We start from the raw sequence: 19475 nt of genomic DNA, 5'->3' as shown, positions 1-19475 counted from the left end.
TGCTGGTCACACTGGTGACCTTGTCATGTAAAATTTTTTTTCAATGCATGGTGTGGCTCTGAAACTGCCAATGTTTTGGACTTCACAACCACGTGTATAGTTTGACTAAGCAGAAGTCTAAATTTCAATTGGGGCAGATAACATCTGATTCCATGCAGTACTACTATGTAGTAAGTGCCCTGGATCAAGAGACGGCATGCTGAGTTTCTAAATTTTTGCAGCATCCTCTGGAAGAAGGCAAGTATATAGTAGTCAAGAGTCTGCTCATCCATACCTTTGGCCTGTCATGATGCAAGCAAATGGCCTCTTTACTCCACTTGGATGGCTTAGGAGGCAGGACCCCTTCCACACTCATGAATGAAATAATGGCACTAGAGTTGTGGCCTCTGCTGGCATTCTATGGAGGGCTAAGTAAGAAAGCTTGACATCTGTAGGACAGGTCACCAGATCCCCCTCACAGCAGCAGCACCATGCAACTCCAACATTAGACCGGCAGCAGGGTTGATCAAGTCGCCTGCTGGCCAGGAGACAACGGGATGTAGGTAGCACCCATTGGTGATTCTACCATTAACGATGGTGCACAGAAGCTCACCGCTGCCAACCTCCCTGTGCATTTCAGGGAAACTGCAGCACTGCTCTAATAACAATTGTTTCTGAAATATTTTGCTTGAGAAAACTTGTCATTGGCCTACTTCCTTTGGAGTTATGAAGCCGTGCACATAACAAGTCAATTAGGTACGATTAAAACTGTGGTTTTCAAATTTATTTCTTTCCACCCACATCCCACCTTAAGCAATCTCTTACTAATCACAAAGCACCTATGGAATAGGGAATACTTAAAGTGGTATGTGAGTTGGAAGAAAAAGGTTAGGAACCACTGATCTAGAGGGACGAGGTGAGGTCAAGCTGCCAGCCCTGTATTTAGACTTTTACTCTTTCAGAGAATGAATTTAACAGATGTTGGGAGAATTCCCCACAATAACTATGCCACAATTCACCTTGGCAATGCCAAAACATGGATGCAGCACCATATACCAATCACTGTTGCATGTCCGAGCTCGCAGGCTCCCTCCAGATAAACTTTGTCTGGCCAAAGAGGAAACTTTTGCAATTGACCACCTCAAACCTGCCCATCTGGATCGAGACAGACCAGTCATGGTTCAGGCGCTTCGGTGGAGAGGAAGGCTGCCCAAACAAAAAATATACAGGTTTTAGGGGTCCGCAGCGGGGTTGCCAGTTGTGGTGGGGTGTCACAAAGCGAACTGGCTCCAAAAATAGCGGATGTGCTGTGGAAAACATGGGAAATTGACCTGCATCTAACACAGGTTTTTATCTGGACTGATTACATCTGATGTCACTTCCTGTCCATGTGACAGAAGCAGTGATGTATATAAGACCATCGTGCAAGCCTGGAGGTGTCAGTCTTGCATTAGTCTCTACAGCATGTACATCGACTTCCCCGTGAACACATCAACTCGACAACACGTACAGTAGATTCCACAAAGTGTACACCGACGTATAGAATACTTCGCTACATCACTTACTATTTAAAATAAAAGCAAGAAGAGTTAAAAAGTTAAATTTCAATTGAAACAACTTCAAATATGGTCTTTTAACTTTAAAACCAAACACCAGGCATATTTTTAAAAGTACTTCATCCAACGAAAACATGTGGGGTTACAAGTTAATGCAACCTATAACCCAATTGCTCAGAGTATCATTTGTACTGAAACTGAATCCTCTCTTTCCACCAACCCCCCCCCCAACCATTATGATCTCTTTCCTGCAATGCTCTCAAGACCATAGAGGTCAAACTGCATGGGAAAGAAGAATGGTACCTTAGTTTCCTGGTGGTCACCCGAGCTGACCTGAGGATGTGTGGAAAGTGCACACATTTCTGCTTTTTTTTGCATTTTAAATGATTGCTATAAACATTAAGTTTAACTTTGCATTCAATTTTTCACTTTCCATCCATCAGTGGTGAGAATATTTATAGTTCCTAACTTAAGAAAAGAAAGATGATCATCTGCAAATAACTGGTCATTTCTTGTTTTGAAATAAAAGTCCATTTATTTTCAGAACAAGCTTAAACTAAAGTAAGAAAACACCCAACAAAATACTATAGCCTCTCTTAACTTCCCTTCCTAGGAGTGACAACCCCACTTTGGGAAACCATGTCCACCAGCACTAGCTCAAAACAGGGATCTTGCAGAGTTTCACCACTCACCTCAAGCTGTCTAATGACTTAAACCTGCCTCGCTGTCTCTGAGAGCAAAGCAGTTCCTGAAATTGCAATTTTTAAAAATAAAACAGTGCTTGCAAAACAGGAATTTCTCCCGGCCTATCTAACCTCTCCTTATAACTCAAGCTCTCTTGTCCAGGCAAAATTCTTGTGAATATTTTCTGCACCTTTTTGAGCTTTAATCAAATTGTTTTCATTTCATGGTGATCGGAACTGCAGACAATATTCCAAGTGTGGTTAACTAACATTCTGTACAATTGCCACATGATGCCCCAATTCTTGCATTTTTTTTTTAACGATACAACACGGTAGAAGCCAAATGCTGCCTGATTGCACCCGAATTAACCCTGTATGTTTTGGAGGGTGGGTGGAAGCCAGAGCACTCGGAGGAAACAGGGAGAACGCACAGGCACTGTCCTTACAGACGGCGCTGGATTAGAACAAAGTCGTTGGTGCTATAATCGCAATGTATTCAAATTAAATTCAATCTTATATTCTTTTGCCTATTTTCCAAGTTGACTGAAATCCAATTTTAGCTTTAGACAACCATCCCCACTGTCCACCCACCAGTAATTGAGTTGTTATCTGCAAATGTACTTTGCATGTCACTAAATCATTCTCTCTTTGGCTTGGCTTCGCGGACGAAGATTTATGGAGGGGGTAAATGTCCACGTCAGTTGCAGGCTCGTTTGTGGCTGACAAGTCCGATGCGGGATCATTAATATTCGACTATCAATCATGGTCTCAACACTCATCCCCATGGCACGTTATTGGTCTTAAGCTTCCAATCTAAAAATAAAATCCACTACCATTCTCTGCCTCCTAATTTTATATCTAATTGGCTTGTTTAGTCTGGATCCCATGTGTTCTGACCAACATACCAAGTGGGAATAGATCAAAGGCCTTGTTAAAATAGATGAAGACAACATCTACCACCCAGCTCTAATCAATCCTTTTGGTCACCTCTTCAAAAAGCTCAATTAAATTCATGAGGCACTTTTTCTTACACATCCTGTCTCTCTAAATCCCTTCCAGTAACTTTCCCCAACATTGGCAGTAAAACCAGCAGTTCCCTGGCTTGTCCTTGTAGCCATTCTTCTTTTAGTCTTTTGTACCTCCCCTATGGCTAACAAAGAAACAAAAGAAATCTCTGCCAGGGCCACAGCAAGTTTTAAATTCCTGGAATATCCGAGGATACACCAGGTCAGGCACTGGGGATTTTTCCATTCTTTCCTCTTCAAATCTGCCAACACCTCCCCTTTTGTAATGCTGCCATTATTCAGGACATCACCATTCTCTTTCATGAACTCACTAGCTTTCTTTTTCTTTGGCTTGGCTTCGCGGACGAAGATTAATGGAGGGGTAATGTCCACGTCAGCTGCAGGCTCGTTTGTGGCTGACAAGTCCGATGCGGGACAAGCAGACATGGTTGCAGCGGAAAATTGGTGGGTTGGGGTTGGGTGTTGGGTTCCACCATCAACCTGATTCCACCATCAACCTGCATGGAGGAATATTTGATAAAACCAAATAACCCTCCATCATTTACACTTTGGCATGTGGGAAAAATTTGGAACATGCAGTCATAGGGAGATTGTGCAAACTTCACACAGGCAGCACCAGAGGTCAAGACTGAACCTGTTAGGTACCATGGTGGAACATTATAATGCTCGAACAGAAAGATAGAAAGATCCATATTTGTGCATTTGCTTTCAAACATGTGAACAAACTGCCCAAGGTCATTGATTCCATGAATTTTATTTAAAGAGAGAATGGATGCGACTCTGAGGGATTCACTAGACAATGGGTCAGTGTTTGAAATCAGCTCGATAAACAATGCAGTCTTTTCAAGAACTGTTTCAAATAAAGGCACAAGATAGTCATTATAGCAGGATGCTACCTTCAGTATGATCATGGGTTCTCTGCAGCAAATCTCAGGCATGCCTCTCAGCTATGCAAAAGGTAGTGGACACAACCTGATATATCACAGGCAACATCTCCCCACCATCAAGAAAATCTACAGGGAACGCTGCTGTTATCAGGAAAGAGGAATGGGGCCACAAGACTCGCACAAGTAGGTTTAGGAACAACTGTACCCCTCCACCATCAGACTCCTCAATGACAAACTCACTCAGAGACTCATTTAAGGACTTGTACTTGTGCACTTTATTGATTTTTTTGTTCTCACTGATTTGCACAGTTAGTTTACATTCATTTTTTCGTTCACATGTAGATGCTGTCTTCAGCAGTGGTTCTCAATCTTTTTCTTTCCACTCACATACCACTTTAAGTATTCCCTATGCCATTGGCATGCAGGTTGATGGTGGAATCAGGTTGATGATTAGTAAGGGATTGCTTAAGATGATGTGGGTGGGAAGATAAAATTTTAAACCACTGTTTTAATCGTACCTAAATGACTCGTTATGTGCACAGTTTCATAACTTGAAAAGAAATGGGCCAATGACAATTTTTCTCAAGCAAAATATTTCAGAAACAATTGGTATTAGAGCAGTGCTTCTTGCCCTTCCCTTCCCACTCGCATACCACCTTAAGCAATCCATTACAAATCACAGAGCACTAATGGCATAGGGATTACTTAAAGTGGTATGTGAGTAGAAAGAAAAAAGTTGAGAACCACTGGTCTACAGTTTTTTTTTGCACTACCAATTAGTGGTAATTCTGCTGTGCCCCATCAGGGTTTTCCAGATGATAACCTCTTTCTTTCAGGTTACCAGAGTTCCTTTTTGTTTCCCTTATTTCCCTTATATGCAGCCAGTCCTCTCCTCTTATATGGAGCACAAGGGCTTTGACCAGGCTGAACAAATAACTCATAACCTGTCTTCAAAATGTTGCTTTTCTACAAGCTTGCCACCTTGCCAGGTTCCAGTCCCAGCTGCTGCAGCTGAACTGTAGAATTGTAGAACTGAATTTTCTCTTTCTCTCTCTCTCTCTCTCTGAGAAAACCACATGACCTTCTTAGAGCAGCCAACTGCACTCAGACAGACTGCAGCACCGGACCTTATCTTCTGAGTTCGTTCATCTGTTGCTTTCCGAAACAATAATCCATTACTCCACAGCATGTCCAATTAATACCTACTTGTGAAGTCCTTGACAGCATTCTTCAAAGTTTTTGCAAAGGCACTCTGAGCCTGAACTGTCTGGCTTGAGCAGAGCTCTGGCATTTTAAATGAGATTTGTTTTGAAGTGTTTGTATGTGACCTACACTAAAAAACCTGCCACAATTTATCTCCTTTTAAAACATATAAAATATAACATAATCTGTCACACTAGGTCCTGAGAATCTCTGAATGGTAGAAGAATGGGGGTGGGGGGGGGGCGGGTGATTTTGCAAGGAATTGCTTTCTCAAGTTATGTTCAGATTTATTGTCAGAATACCAAGTATGTGACCAAAACAGGGCGAGTAGCACTGAATACGTTCACTTTTAGGGTTGCAACCCGCACCATGTGAGAGGGGAAAGGAGAATGTATGCCAGATAAAGGTAGGTACTTGAAGAATACAGATAATGTACTCAACTTCCAGAGGTCCATTTCCAGCCTTACTTTACTAAAACTTTGTTAAACCCATTGAGGTGCTCAAAGGCAGTTCCAGAAACACTTAGTAGAAATTTTCCTGTAAATCTTCAAAATAAACATCGATGGGAAACACAATCATCCCATGTGCAACCCAAGCATAAATTATGCAAAAGGGTGCAAGAGGTTATTATAACAGTTCACGCCAGGTTAAGCCAATTTTTAACTGCATAATGCCAGAATCCTTCCAGTAACTTTCCCATTACTGGTGGTAAATCCTGCAGTTCCCTGGCTTGTACTTGCAGCCTTTCTTAAATAAGCGAGGAATACATCAGATCCTATCAAGAGAGACTAAACAGTTTGGATCTATATTCTTTGGAATTTGGAAGAATGGGGGTGACTTTATTCAAACACTAGAGGACTTGACAGGGAGATGTTGAGATGCTTCATTAGTGTGTGAGTTACAAACAAGGAGACACAGTTACAAAACATGGGGTTGGTCATTTAAAACAGAGGTCCATATAAATGTCTTCCCTCAAAAGGTTATGACTTTCTAAAATTCTCTGGCCACTGAAGATGATGGAGCTCTAATCATTAGATACATTTAAAATGGAGATAGATATACATGCGACAGATTGAGGGATTCAGATTTATGCGAAACAGACACAGAAGTGTTGATGAGCGATGATCATTTTCTGTGTTCTATTGCCACTCTTGAATGGAAAGAGCCCATGGAATTACAGGAAGGATACTAGCATGAGCAGAGTATTGGTTGATCGGTGGGAAGCAGAGAGTAGGAATAAAGAGATCCTATTCTGTTTGGCTACTGGTTTCCAGTGGTGTTCCGCAGGGGCCAGTGTTGGGGCTGCTTCTTTTTACATGGTATATAAATAATTTGAATGGGTTTATGGCTAAATTTGCAGATGATACCAAAATAGGTGGTAGGGTGGGTGGTGTGGAGGATTTAGAAAGGCTGCAGACTGACTTGGATAGATTGGGAAAATGGACGAAGAGAGGTTAGATTTCCAGTTACTGCCATTTTTTGCTTTTGTTCCCATGTCAATTCTGATGAAACATAGTTTCTTTCTCTACAGATGATGCCGGCTGATGGTGCCAAGTATTCTCCTTAACTTACTGAAAGGCTGCAGAGAGACATGGATGGATTAGGAGGATGGGCCAAGAGGTGGCAAATGAAATACAATGTTAGGAAGTGTATGGTCATGCAATTTGGTTGAAGAAATAGACAGGCAGACTATTATTTAACTGTGGATAAAATTCTAAATTCCGAGGTTCAAAGGGACTTGGGAATCATTGTACAGGATACCCTAAAGGCTAACCTCCTGGTTGAGTCAGTAGTGAAGAAGGCGAATGCAATGTTGACATTCATTTCTAGAGAAATAAATACAAGAACAAGGATGTTATGTTGAGGCTTTCTAAAGCACTGGTTTGGAGCATTGTATACAGTTTTGGGTGCCTTATTTGAGAAAAGATATGCTGGTGTGGGAGAGGGTTCTGAGATGGTTAGCATATGATGAACGATTATCAGGTCTTGGACTGTACTCATTGGAGTAAAGAAGGATGAGGAGGGACCTCATAAGCCTCTTTCACACTTTCCAGTGATCCTTGGAATTGGTCTTTAAAGTGCCAAGTGTGAAAGCAAAATCTGCTCAATTCCGGCGTCAGATAACATCATCTCATGGCAGAGATTGCCGGCTTCGACCCCTAGTACAATCCCCGGCGTCTGCAGACACCAGCGTTGAGATCAGACAAGTGTGAAATGGGCAACTACAATGCAGGCGCTTCCTATTATCGATAAAATAGACCAAACACTGGGGATAAACTCTTGTAAGTGTTCAGTGTTCAGTGTTCCAGTTAGGAGTGGTCTAGTGTGAAAGGCCAACCCCCCCCATTCCCAGGACACTGAACAGTTGATTTAGTGGGACACAAGTGTGAAAGGAGCTATATTTTGAATGCTGAAAAGCCTGGACAGAGTAGATTTGGCAAAGATATTACGCATGGTTCTAGGACAAGGGGGCACAAATTCAGGATAAAAGGTCAATTTACAACAGATGCGCAGAAAAATTTCTTTAATCAGGGAGTCTGTGGAACTTGTTGCCATAGGTGGCTGTGGAAGCGAGATCATTGGGCGTATTTAAGGCAGAGACTGACAGATATTTGATCAGTCAGGACATCAAGGGTTACGGGGAGAAAGTCAGGGAGAGGAGCTGAGTGGTAGGGTGGATCAGCCCATGATTAGAATGATGGAGCAGACTCAATGGGCTAATGGGCCTCTTATATCTTATGATATAGCAATTTACCATTGTAAAATATCTGCAAATTTTGCTGGTTTTGAGAAAACACTATCAATTAAAGAACAGCATCAAATGTTGCCTTTGTATGTGTGACACATTTAACAAATAACAGCTTTAACTTAATTATATCTAAATAATAACAGCACAAACTAGGCAAAGGGTCTGTGGAATGTCTGCTTTAAACATTATTTAAACATCACAATATTATCTTTGGAAAAACTATAAACTTTCCTTAATTAGAAAAGTGTAGTAATTCCAAAAAACTTCACTGGGATTCTCAAAAAAATTCTTGTAATTAAAGGTGAGAAGGTTAAAGAAATAAATAAGATGAACAATATCATACCAAGACAAAATAAGCCTTTTGCAGTGATTTTGAAAGACAAATCGAATCTGCTAGCAACAGGAAAAACACAAATAGGCAAAGCACCCAGGAAAAAAACATCAATATAGAATCCACCATTTCATTTTCCCTTCAGCAAGACTTCACAGTCACTCAATCAGCTCAAAATCTTTTCTTCACAGTCTAATCCCTCCAACATTGTGCATGACATTAAATGAGGTGGGATGGGGAGTATATTAGGCTGCTCTTTGCAGTCTACTATACTGTCTCCTTTCACTTCTGCTGAGTAAACATTAAGAGAGAGGAAGAAGCTAGGGATATTAAGATCTGCGTTCCATATCCATTTTCACCAATATTTGACACCAACTACTGTAATAAATGCTTTTTCAAAAACTTGTGCACAGTTTTCTTTCTTGGTTATGCATTAAATATATTTTGTGTTTTGACTTTCCGTTTTCCATGCAAATTTATCATAGAACCATTCAACACTCCAACACAGAAACAGGCCCTTCAGGCCTTCTAGTTTGTGCCAAACTATTTTTCTTGATTTTCTTTTTAAAAATATTTTTATTGAATATAAATCCTACGTACAAAGTCTTTAAATAAAAACAAATAACAGATCATATCATATATATATGATATGACCCTAATGTTCCCTTTAAACCTTTCGCCTTTCAGCGAAAGGTTTCGCCTTTCAACTTGTCCTCTACTTTTTAAATCTCACCTATTCTCAGTGGAAAAAAAGCCTGCTTGCATTTATTCTATCTATAGCCATCATAATTTTGTATACCTCTAGTAAATATCCCCTTATTTCCTGGAGTGCGGAAGAATAAAGTCCTAACCTGTTTAGTCTTTCTCTGTAACTCAGTTCTTCAAGTTCTGGCAATATCCTTGTAAATTTTCTCTGCACTCTTTCAATCTTATTGATAACATTACTGTAGTTAGGCAACCAAAACAGCACATAATACTCCAAATTTAGCCTCACCAATGAATTTTGTACAAATTCACCATAACATCCCAACTCTTATACTCAATACTTTGATTTATGAAGGCCAATGTTCCAAAAGCTACCTTAATGATCATTTCTCTACCTGTGACGTCAGTTATGTATTTTACCTTTGTTACGTAAGGGACACTGTTTGACATGTTGAGCTTCTCCAGCATTTTGTGTTTTTACTCTCTACCTCTGACACCACTTTTAGGGAATTATATATCCAGGAAATTGTATTCCCAGATCCCTCTGCTCCGCCACAATCTTCAGTGCCTATGACCTACCATGGTTTAAATGCCATTTTGGCCCATAGTCTGTGCCACCAATTGACCTACACCCCTGGTACATGTGACCTTCCAAAATGCAGCACTTCACTTTTATCTGCATTAAATTCTATTTACCACTTTGCAGCCCAGTTTTCCAGCAAGCTTTAAAAACCTTCCTCACTATCCATTACACCTTCAATCATTGTGTCATCTGAAAACTTGCTGATCCAATTTACCATATTATCATCCAGATCACTGATATAGATGACAAACAACAGCACTTATCCTTGAGGCACACCACCAGTCACAGGCCTCCAGTCATAGAGGCAATTGCCCACTACCACTCTCTGGCTTATCTCTTAAAGCCAATATCTAATCTAATTTACTACCTCATGAGCATTGAGCGACTGAACCTTACTGTCTAACTTCCCATGAGGGACCTTGTCAAAGGGCTTACTAATGTAGACCACATCCAGGCCTTTCCCTCATCAATCTTTCTGGTAAACTTCTAGAAAAATACTGAAAGATTGGTTAAGCATAACCTACCAAGCACAAAGCCATGATGACTATCCACAGTCAGTCCCTGTTTATTTAAATACTTGTATCAATCTCTTAGAAACCCTGCCAATAACTTATCCACTAGTGTCATCAGACTCACTAGCCTATAATTTCTCAGTTTATTTTTGGAGCCTTTTAAAAACAACAGAAAAATACAAGCTACCCTCTAAACTTCCAGCACCTCCCTAGCGGCCAAGGACATTAAATATATCTGCCAGAGCCCCTGCAATTTCTACTCCAGCCTCCCTCAAAGACAAGGGAATACCTTGTCAGGATCTGGGGATTTATCCACCTTTATTTGCCTTAAGATATCAAGCATTTCCACCTCCTTAATCTAAATAGGTTCCATGACCTCACTCCTTGTTAGCCTCACTTCCATAGATTCTGTGAAGTTTCTTGAGTAAATATAGATGGAAAAAAAAAATTTAAGATCTCCCCATCTCTTTTGTCTCCATACACAGCCAACAAATCTGATCTTCAAGATCAGACAATTTTGTCCCTCACTATCTTTTTGCTCTTAATATATCAGCAGAAGCACTTAGAATATTCCCTTACCTTGTCTTCCAAAGAAACCTCGTGTCTTCTTTTAGCCCTCCTGATTTCATTCTTAATTTTTTTCTTGTATTTTTTATACTCCTCCAGTGCCTATACCTGCTGTACACTTTCTTAACTAAACCCCCAATATCCCTCACCTTTGATGGCCTTCCACTTACCAAGCACATCCTTGCCAAAAAATAATCTAGCCCAATCCACACTTTCTCAATCCTTTCTCATCAATTTAGAATCTCAACCCAACCAGACCTATCCTATCCATAATTATCTTGAAACTATGGCATTACGATCATTGGACCCAAAGTCTTCCCTACACACACCTGTCCTGAGTCCCTCCCCAATAGGTGATCTAGTATTGTACTCTGTCTAGTTGGTACCTCTCTTAGAAAACTTTCCTGAATACATTTGATAGATTCTAACCCATCTAGCCCTTTTGAAGTACAGGAGTTCCAGTCACTATATGGAAAGTTAAAGTCATCTACTATCACAACTTTATGTTTCCTGCAGCTGCCTGCTATCTTTCTACAGATTTACTCCTCCAATTCTTGCTGACTACTGGGTGGCCTATAATATAACCTCATTAATGTTGTCATACCTTTCACATTCCTTAGTTCCATCCATGTGGCCTCAATTGATGAATCCTCTAATCTGTCCTGTCTGAGAACTGTGACATTTTCTCTAACTAGCAATGCCACCCCTGCCCCTCTATTGTGCCGAAAACACCAGAACGCTAGAACAGTTAGCTGTCAGTCCTGCCCCGCCTGCATCCAAGTTAATGGACACAATGTGATAATTTTGCCTGCCTTTCCTACAATACTCCTGAAATGGATATACTTCAGAACATTATTCCCACCATACACAACCTATAGATTCCTGTCTTTGCATGTAGTCTTAAATCATAATCTTTTTCCACCCCCCACTCCACTGTCTGCACTGGCACTCTGGTTCAGAGCTAACAAAATCAGTCCCTACCAATTAGCTAATATCTTCCCCTCTCCTCCCCTTTCTGCCATCCCTCTGTGACTCCCTCATGCATTCATCCTTCTCCACCAATCTCCCCACCAGTACCTTCCCCTATGGCTACAGGAGGTGCAACACGTGTCCACATCCCCCCCCCACCCCTCCCACAACAGTCCGGGGCCCCAAATAGGCCTTTCACTTGTGCATCCACAGGACTGATTTACTGCATCCAGTGCTCCTTTTGTGGCCTTCTCTACATCAGAGAGAGTGGGTACAGAATGGGAGATCACTTTGCTGAGCACCTTCCCTCTGTCCGCAACAGTGACAGAGACCTCCCAGTAGCCAACCATTTCAGTTCTGTGTCACACTCCCCAACTTGCATGTCTGTCTATGTCCTCATGAACTATCCCACCAAGACCACCTGAAAATTGGAGAAACAATATCTGAATTTCCATTTGGGCACTCTACAACCAGGTGGCATTAACATAGACTTATCTGGTTTTCTTTTTCCCTTTCCTTTTCTCCTCCCCCTTTCCAGTTCTCATCCCTCCCTTCCCCCTTTCTTCACCTAGCCATCCCTCCTCCCCTTGATTACTGCCGTCTCCTCCCTCCCTTCTCCACTTATCACCTCCTGCCTTTGCAACCACATCTCTCCAACCACCCTCCCCCCTTTACTCTTTTGCTCGGACGCCTGCCGACATTTTTCCATACCTTGGTAAAGGGCTCAGGCCCAAAATGTCGGTTCAGTATTTTTACCTTTGGTAAAGGACACTGCTTGACCAGCTGAGTTTCTCCAGCTTTGTGTGTGTTTTACTTCAACCACGTTGTCTACAGATCTTCGTGTTTTTAATAAAAATAGTAATTTGAAGGATAAACATCAATACCCCCAAGTTGGGCCAATGTTAAGGTTTATTTAAACCAACAAAACCCAATTTTTACCTGTAACATATTCAGAAGCAAGCTTCGGAATTTAGTTCCTTCCACCATGAAGAGAGACATTTTATCGCATAACTTGGCAGCCGTTGAAGCAAAACTCCTGTCCGTCACGGCCTTGTGATAAATGGTTTTAACTATCTCGCTTAGCATCTCCTCAGAGTTGGTTGAGTTTTGTGCCTCCTCCATGAAGGTTGTGAGGTTGGAGTCCACATCACTATTGTTGTTCCTCATGCTGTTGAGGAGTTCTATCAATTTATCCATTTTGGTTTTCTGAGGGTTAGTCACGTTCAAGGAAATTTCATCCTGTAGCATTCAAAAACAGTTCAACCCAAGTTTAAGATTGTCATTTTTTTTGTCTTATTTTTAAAGATTTGTTTTTAATATTTCCTCAAGACAATTGATTCTTAAATTAAACTGAACAAAGAAGGATGCAATCAACACAAAATACAAAAATTCTAATCTCGGTACACCATCTAATCAAGAGAAAGCTTTTGCCATGCTTAATTTTGTCTTGCCCCATCGAAACAGTACTTCCTGGAAGTGATTCAGATTAAATAGTTTTACTGTATATTCATTTGGCAAGAAATGAAACTAAGCAATTTTAAAATGAAGTAATTGACTTGGGAGTTGACTCAATATATTTTAAAAATATACAGGTTTGTATTTTTCTCTTTAACATCTGCAAACGCAAATAATGCTCATCCTGTAAATGGCACAATTGGTGTTGAAAGAGTATTTATTGCAGGGTGTTGAAAATGGTCACCTTTTCAGCCAAATCATTTATCTTACAGTGGAATTATTCTGCACCATAAATCATCCATTATAATTAACACTGCACAAAATCCAACATCAAAAGTCAAAAACTATAAGAAACAGATTTGTGTAAATCACCAAATAGTCACTTACATGAAATTTGGATAAGTGACAGTGACTTTGAGATCCTAAGGTTAACCAGCACATACACATGTGAGGCTGCATGGGTGAAACATAACTTTCTCCTTAGGGAATCTCAGGTATGACAATTAATGCCTTCAAACTCAGGATTGATAAAATCTTCAATGAGGAGTCTTTCTATACTTCCTCCCACATCCTTTTTATGACCTCTTGTGATATCTGATGTCTAAGCATCATCTTGTCATCTAGCAGTATTGGTTGCAGAGAAATTCTCATTGGAAGCCAGCTTGGAGGGCAGAAATGTTATCAAAATAGAAAGGAAAGCTCAGTCTTAAATGCAAGCCGCATGTTTAAGTGATTTTGCAGTGCTGTGGGGCAGCCTGCCAAAGAATGCAGTATTAGTAATGGCATTTTTTTTTACAGCAGTGATGTTAAACATGATTTTAGAAACAACTAGAGTATATTGAAACAATATAGTGAAATTTAGAATTGGAATAACATTTCTCACACCATTGAAAACACTGCTGGAAAGTCAGATGCCACATTTCCCACCAAGAAAATCAGAAATGGCCACAATTTTGCTCTATCCTTGGTTAAGTCGATTTTCAATGCAGAATGTTTCTTCATCATTTTCAAAATGCATTTCTGGGCCACAGTATATAATTTGACAAAATGAAAAAGGTATGGGCCTTATTTAAAAAAAAAGGATAGAGATAGATAGCATCCTTGCTTAAGAGAATAAAGATGTCCAAACAGTTTTGATATGTGTCATATGCAGTCCCTTAATATCAACTATGGTGCAGGATAAAATAAAAATCAGGAATATAGAGATGCCTATAAAAACGGCTATACATGAATCATATCATTCTCCAAAAAGCTTGAATTAACTAATGTGGCAGCCATAGTGTGGAGATTGAGTTGAATGAGAAACAAACATTGGGCCATGCTTAGATAAGAATTTTGCAACCACATACAGTTTCATAATCATCTTTGAGCAAAGGAAATTCTAAGAAAAAGTGACCTTAATGTGACAGAATTCTGTACTAAGTCCAAGTTCAATTTAATGGTCTAAAACTAGAGTCTGAAATCAAGTTTTAAAGGTACAGAATTGGCTAATGCAAATTGGTAGATCAAAAGATATGACAGTAAATAAGCAATGGCAAACATTTAAATAAATAATTCATAATTTGTAAAGAATGTGCTTTCCCTCAAGAAATAAAAATTAAACATGCAAAACACAATCCACTTGAGGCAATAATAGAATTAGAAGCTTAAACAAGAGCTTATAATTGCTGCTAAAAAGAGGATGAGGATTGGAGGGATTTGAGAATTCAGCAAACTGATGAGAAAGAAAATGGAATGAGAACAGCAAGATATAAAAGCAGATTGTAAAAGCTTCTAATGTATGTAAAAAGGATATAATCAAAAGTTCATGCATTTCCTTACACACAGACAGGCAAAATTACACCAAGGTACAAGAAAACTGCATAAACATTGAGCAAATATCAGAAGGCACTAACACTAAGAGGAAAATGGGGATTTTTACACATGGATAAAGGTAACATGCAAGTTCGGCAAGCAATTAGGAAACCAAATTTTGTTTTAGCCATTATTACAAAAGAATTATAAAATAAAAATAAGGACGTCTTACTGCAATTACTATATAGAGTTTTGGTGACACCACACCTAGAGTACAGTTCTGGTCTCCTTACCCAAGGAAGGATGTACTTGCCTTAGTGGGAGTGCAACAAAGGTTCACTAGACTGATTCCTGGGATGAGGGGGTTGTCCTATGAGGAGAGATTGAGTAGGATCAGCCTGTACTGTCTCCAGATTGCAAGCATGAGAGACTTTATTGCAACACATAAAATTCTGCAGGATACATGTTGGGAAAATGATCATCTAGTGGAGGAATCCAGAGTTAAAAGTTACAGGGTTTAATCAGTAATGGAAAAGCTGCATTAAAACAAAGGAGAGGTGAGGACTTGTGAAAGGTTGGTCAGAGTTTCCTGGTAGTGAAGTTCTATCACAACATTCTAAAGCATCATGCATGATAATTGAATGAGTACATTGTGCTTGGAAAAATCTTTCCTCTAGTTACAGAATTAGCAGACCATGAGAGGGATGGTAATAGGGGATGGCCATGGTGGGGTAGGCAGAGAGGAAATTGGGGATGTCAGGAATGTTGGTGGAAGGAAACATCAAAAACGAGAGAATGCAGCAATAGAAATGAGGGGAAGTTATAATGTGCTTGAGTTTTTGACTGACACTGAAGCAGACCATCACTTTCCAGTCAATGACCAATTCTGCACTGAGTGGCTTGTACCATTTATGAGCCTTTAAAGCACAAAAGCATTTTGCACATGTGATATCAAAACATGCACCGTATACTTTTGCTTATACTATGCATCAAGTGCATAGAGGACCCATGTCAAATTTGTAGAAGTGTACAACTTGGCACATAATACCCAACTGCATTTGGTGAATGGGTAATTCGAAAGAAAAATCACCTTGTACAGCACAAAGGTATTGCACTCTAAGGGAATTTTTAGCCCTTTTTAAAAAAAAACACTGAAATGATAAGATTCTTCACTCAAAGGATGAATTTTCAGAGAATATTCAAGACCAAGTGACAGATGCTGGGAAGAGATAAAGGTTAGCAAGGACTGTGAGAGTAGTGCAGGATAGTGGGCTTGATTTAGAAAATTGGCCTAACAGAACAGCCCATTTTGTGGAATTTCCCTCTGACTTCCTGTCATTCCACCACGTTACTTCTTTAACTTATGGAACATCAATCTCTTGCTAGTTTTCCTGAAAAGAAATCATGTTGCTGTTAATATTCTTATAACACTTAACATTATGACATACCAATCTTGCCCCCTGCAAAGATACCAGAAAATTAATATTTTACATTCTATATTGTAAGTTCAGTATGCTAGAGACTTAAACTTTATCTATCCTCAAGGTACTATGATCATATTTTAATTTACCCATCTTCCTTACACCATCTTTATTCCTAACTTTAATTATTTTAAACATTTACATCCCACAGTATTGAAAATAAATTTATTAGTTTGAACTTTCACAAATCTAAAGTCTTATGGTTGTATGAGCAAAGCAGGCACTTCAAACTGTATTAATCCAAGAAAAATAAACCCATTAAGCTTGTTTTGACTTGCAGCTCAAAACTCTTCAGCTACAACCTTCTCCACCTTATTAATAACTGCTTTAGAGAAAACAGGTCTTTGCAGAAAATGATCATTCTTGCATATTCATCTTCCAAAACCTTTTCAGACTGAACATTTGACACCTTTGAATGAAGACATTTCGCATGATCTTGTTTTCAGATATTAAAGTAAACACCTTGCTGAACAACATTAATGATGGCGAAAAATGGTAGCAGAACTGAATCCTCTCGCACATTTCCAGTTATTTCTCCCTAGTGCACACATAGGAGGAATAGACCCCTGTAAACCTGCTTTGTTATTCAAATAATTTAAGCTGACCTGCACTTATATCTATTGCCAGTCCACTTTTTTCAATGTCTTAACCTTTTAACACATGCATATAAAAGACAATCAAATATCCAAATACAATCACTTAATCTCAATTATTTGATAATTATAAAATGAAAATTATGACAGGCAGGCAGAAGGCAATTTTGTATAATATTACATGCTCTGTGCTATTACATAACAATTAAAGGAATCTTGAAGAAAAATGTCAATTCATCCTTCTGACATAAACATGGTATTTTTTTTAAGAAGTGCTGACAATAGTCAGGAGGTCAGGCAGCATTTGTAAAGCGATCAACAATGATCAACTGGGAAAAATTAGAAAATGGGCATAATAAATTGCAGAGAGGAGGGACAGGTATGGAAACCAGAATGGAGATCTATGATATAATGGAAAGGCAAAAAAAATGGATAACACAGATTGGAGTCAACTGAAGTTGGTTTGCAAATAGTAACTCATCTTTGTGAGGACACAAACAGTGAACAGAGGGAAAATAAATAACAAACATGCTGGAACTGAGAATAATGAACACAACAATTGCTGGTAGTATGAAAAATGTAGAAAATGCTGACGAGGCTCCAAAGGTTGGGCAGCATCGATGGAGAAAGGAAAGCTGATTTACATCAAAACTGTGCTGAAGAACAAAAATATGTAGACGATGGAAATTTTACTCAAAACAGAAAAAAAGCTGGAAATACTCAGCAGACCTGGCAACATTCAAAAAGGAAAGAAAGAGACCCAACATTCCAAGGTGATGCCCCTCCATCATGAAAGGTCATCGATTTGAAATGCCAATCCTGCCCCACTCCCCAGAAACTCTTTGATCTGACAAACACCCCTCGCTTTCCAAGCTCTTACAAGCCAAATCTGACTCAACGATGAGCCCCCCCAAAAATGTAACAAGACCAGGCCAAAAAAAAGAGAATTTGTTCTTCAAGCTTTTTTTTGAGCTTCTTAGGGAGAGCATCAGCAGTGAAGAGAGGTCAGAAGGGAGGATGATAGGGAATTAAAGTGACATGCAGTGGGAAAGTCAGGGTCACCATTACTAATCCATGTGTTCCAGTCAACTAATCTACATTTAGTTTCTCAAGTATATTGGAGACTACAGCGTGAGAACTGAATGAGGTACAATAACATGGAGGAAGTGCCAAACTCTCCTGCACATTTGAGAAGCCAAATGTTGATTGGTTGACCAGAACAGACTGTTATTTTGTGATGGTAACTTTGACTTTCCAGTTGCATCCCATTTCATTTCTTCGCCACACTCCTGTTCTGACCGGTTATTTCATTTTTTATAGTCTTCCCCTTCATTTGGACGGAGGGCTTAGGGCACTGGATGGTGGTAAGAGGAGAATTTAACACAAAAAAAAGCAGATGATGAACCTCCTGCTATTACATTGGAAGGTGTGAAAAGTGAGTGTTAATGGAAATGGAAGGTCTCAGTGGAATGAGAGCAGATTGGTGGCTTTTCCTGATGGGGTTTGTCTCACAAGGGCAATGATTACTGTTCTCTTCCCAGTTTTTTGGCTTTTTAACTGCTTATTTTTACTATGATTCCTTTAAAATTGGCTTTTTTTGGAATCTTCATAAAGTTTGAAATAAAAAGATGAAATTTTATTGCCAGTTCCAGATCAACATTCTGTTAATTTCTGAATGTGAAATTTCCAATGAACAAAGATCTTCAAGTGAGATTATTTTGTTAAAGAGAGTATGAGATGTAGAGGAAAAAAAAGTACCTTTTCCTTGAGCCTTCTTTTCAGCCTATCCTTGGAAGACTCCAATAAATTAACTTTAGGTTGATCCATCTGCCGATCAGAAATGCTGCCTTTTTGTTTTATTTCAGAGTTCTGGAGGTTCTGTGGAATTGGACTGCTGGGCAAATCTGCAGCCTTATGCAGCTCCTCTTCAATCTGGGCAGATCCTTTTGAAGGATCATCACCTTGAATGTTCTTACTGTCTTTGGCATTTCTGTTCAACTCTTTGTCATTAGGAGAATGTTTCTGGTTATGCTGCCACCGGCGCTGCTGGCTGTAGCCATGGTTTGGTGGACCCTGTTTTCCTGATGCATGAGGCGCTGGAGGTTGGTACTGCCTTGAGTGATCTCTGTTGTGTTTTGCATTGCTGGGCTGATGCTCCCCATGTGGCTGCTGAGCTTTGTTTCCTCCTGGAGTCCTCTGTTGTCTCCTACAAATAAAGACATGTCTAATAACCAGGATGCCTTCATAAAATGTACTTGTTTAATTCTGCAGCTGTAATAAGGCAGGCACGTCTTTCTATGCTTACAATGCGCAATACGGTTCTCTAAGAGGCCGAATACCTAAATAAAACTCAGCCGAATGGAGAATCTCCGTGCTGCTGTATTTTTATTAAATTGATTTGTT

The 19475-nt window shown here is 39.7% G+C and overlaps 1 protein-coding gene across 9 annotated transcripts in view; it reads right to left on the bottom strand.

Annotated features, from left to right (window-relative positions):
- ctif (CBP80/20-dependent translation initiation factor) overlaps positions 1-19475 on the bottom strand; it is a 316523-nt gene that overhangs the window by 43834 nt on the left and 253214 nt on the right. For all 9 annotated transcript variants that reach the window (XR_011353333.1, XM_069923856.1, XM_069923855.1 and 6 more), the window contains 2 exons: positions 18831-19278; positions 12689-12988 (listed from right to left, as the gene is read on the bottom strand). Coding sequence is in view for 8 of the 9 variants with exons in the window: in XM_069923856.1 (XP_069779957.1) it covers positions 12689-12988; positions 18831-19278 (748 nt within the window). In the remaining variant the exon portion in view is untranslated. The remainder of the gene's footprint in view (positions 1-12688; positions 12989-18830; positions 19279-19475) is intronic.

This window comes from Narcine bancroftii, chromosome 3, assembly GCF_036971445.1.
Source record: "Narcine bancroftii isolate sNarBan1 chromosome 3, sNarBan1.hap1, whole genome shotgun sequence".
Classification (NCBI taxonomy): Eukaryota; Metazoa; Chordata; class Chondrichthyes; order Torpediniformes; family Narcinidae; genus Narcine; species Narcine bancroftii.
The sequence above is the reverse complement of the archived record's forward strand: the minus strand, read 5'-3'. Positions and strand labels throughout refer to the sequence as shown.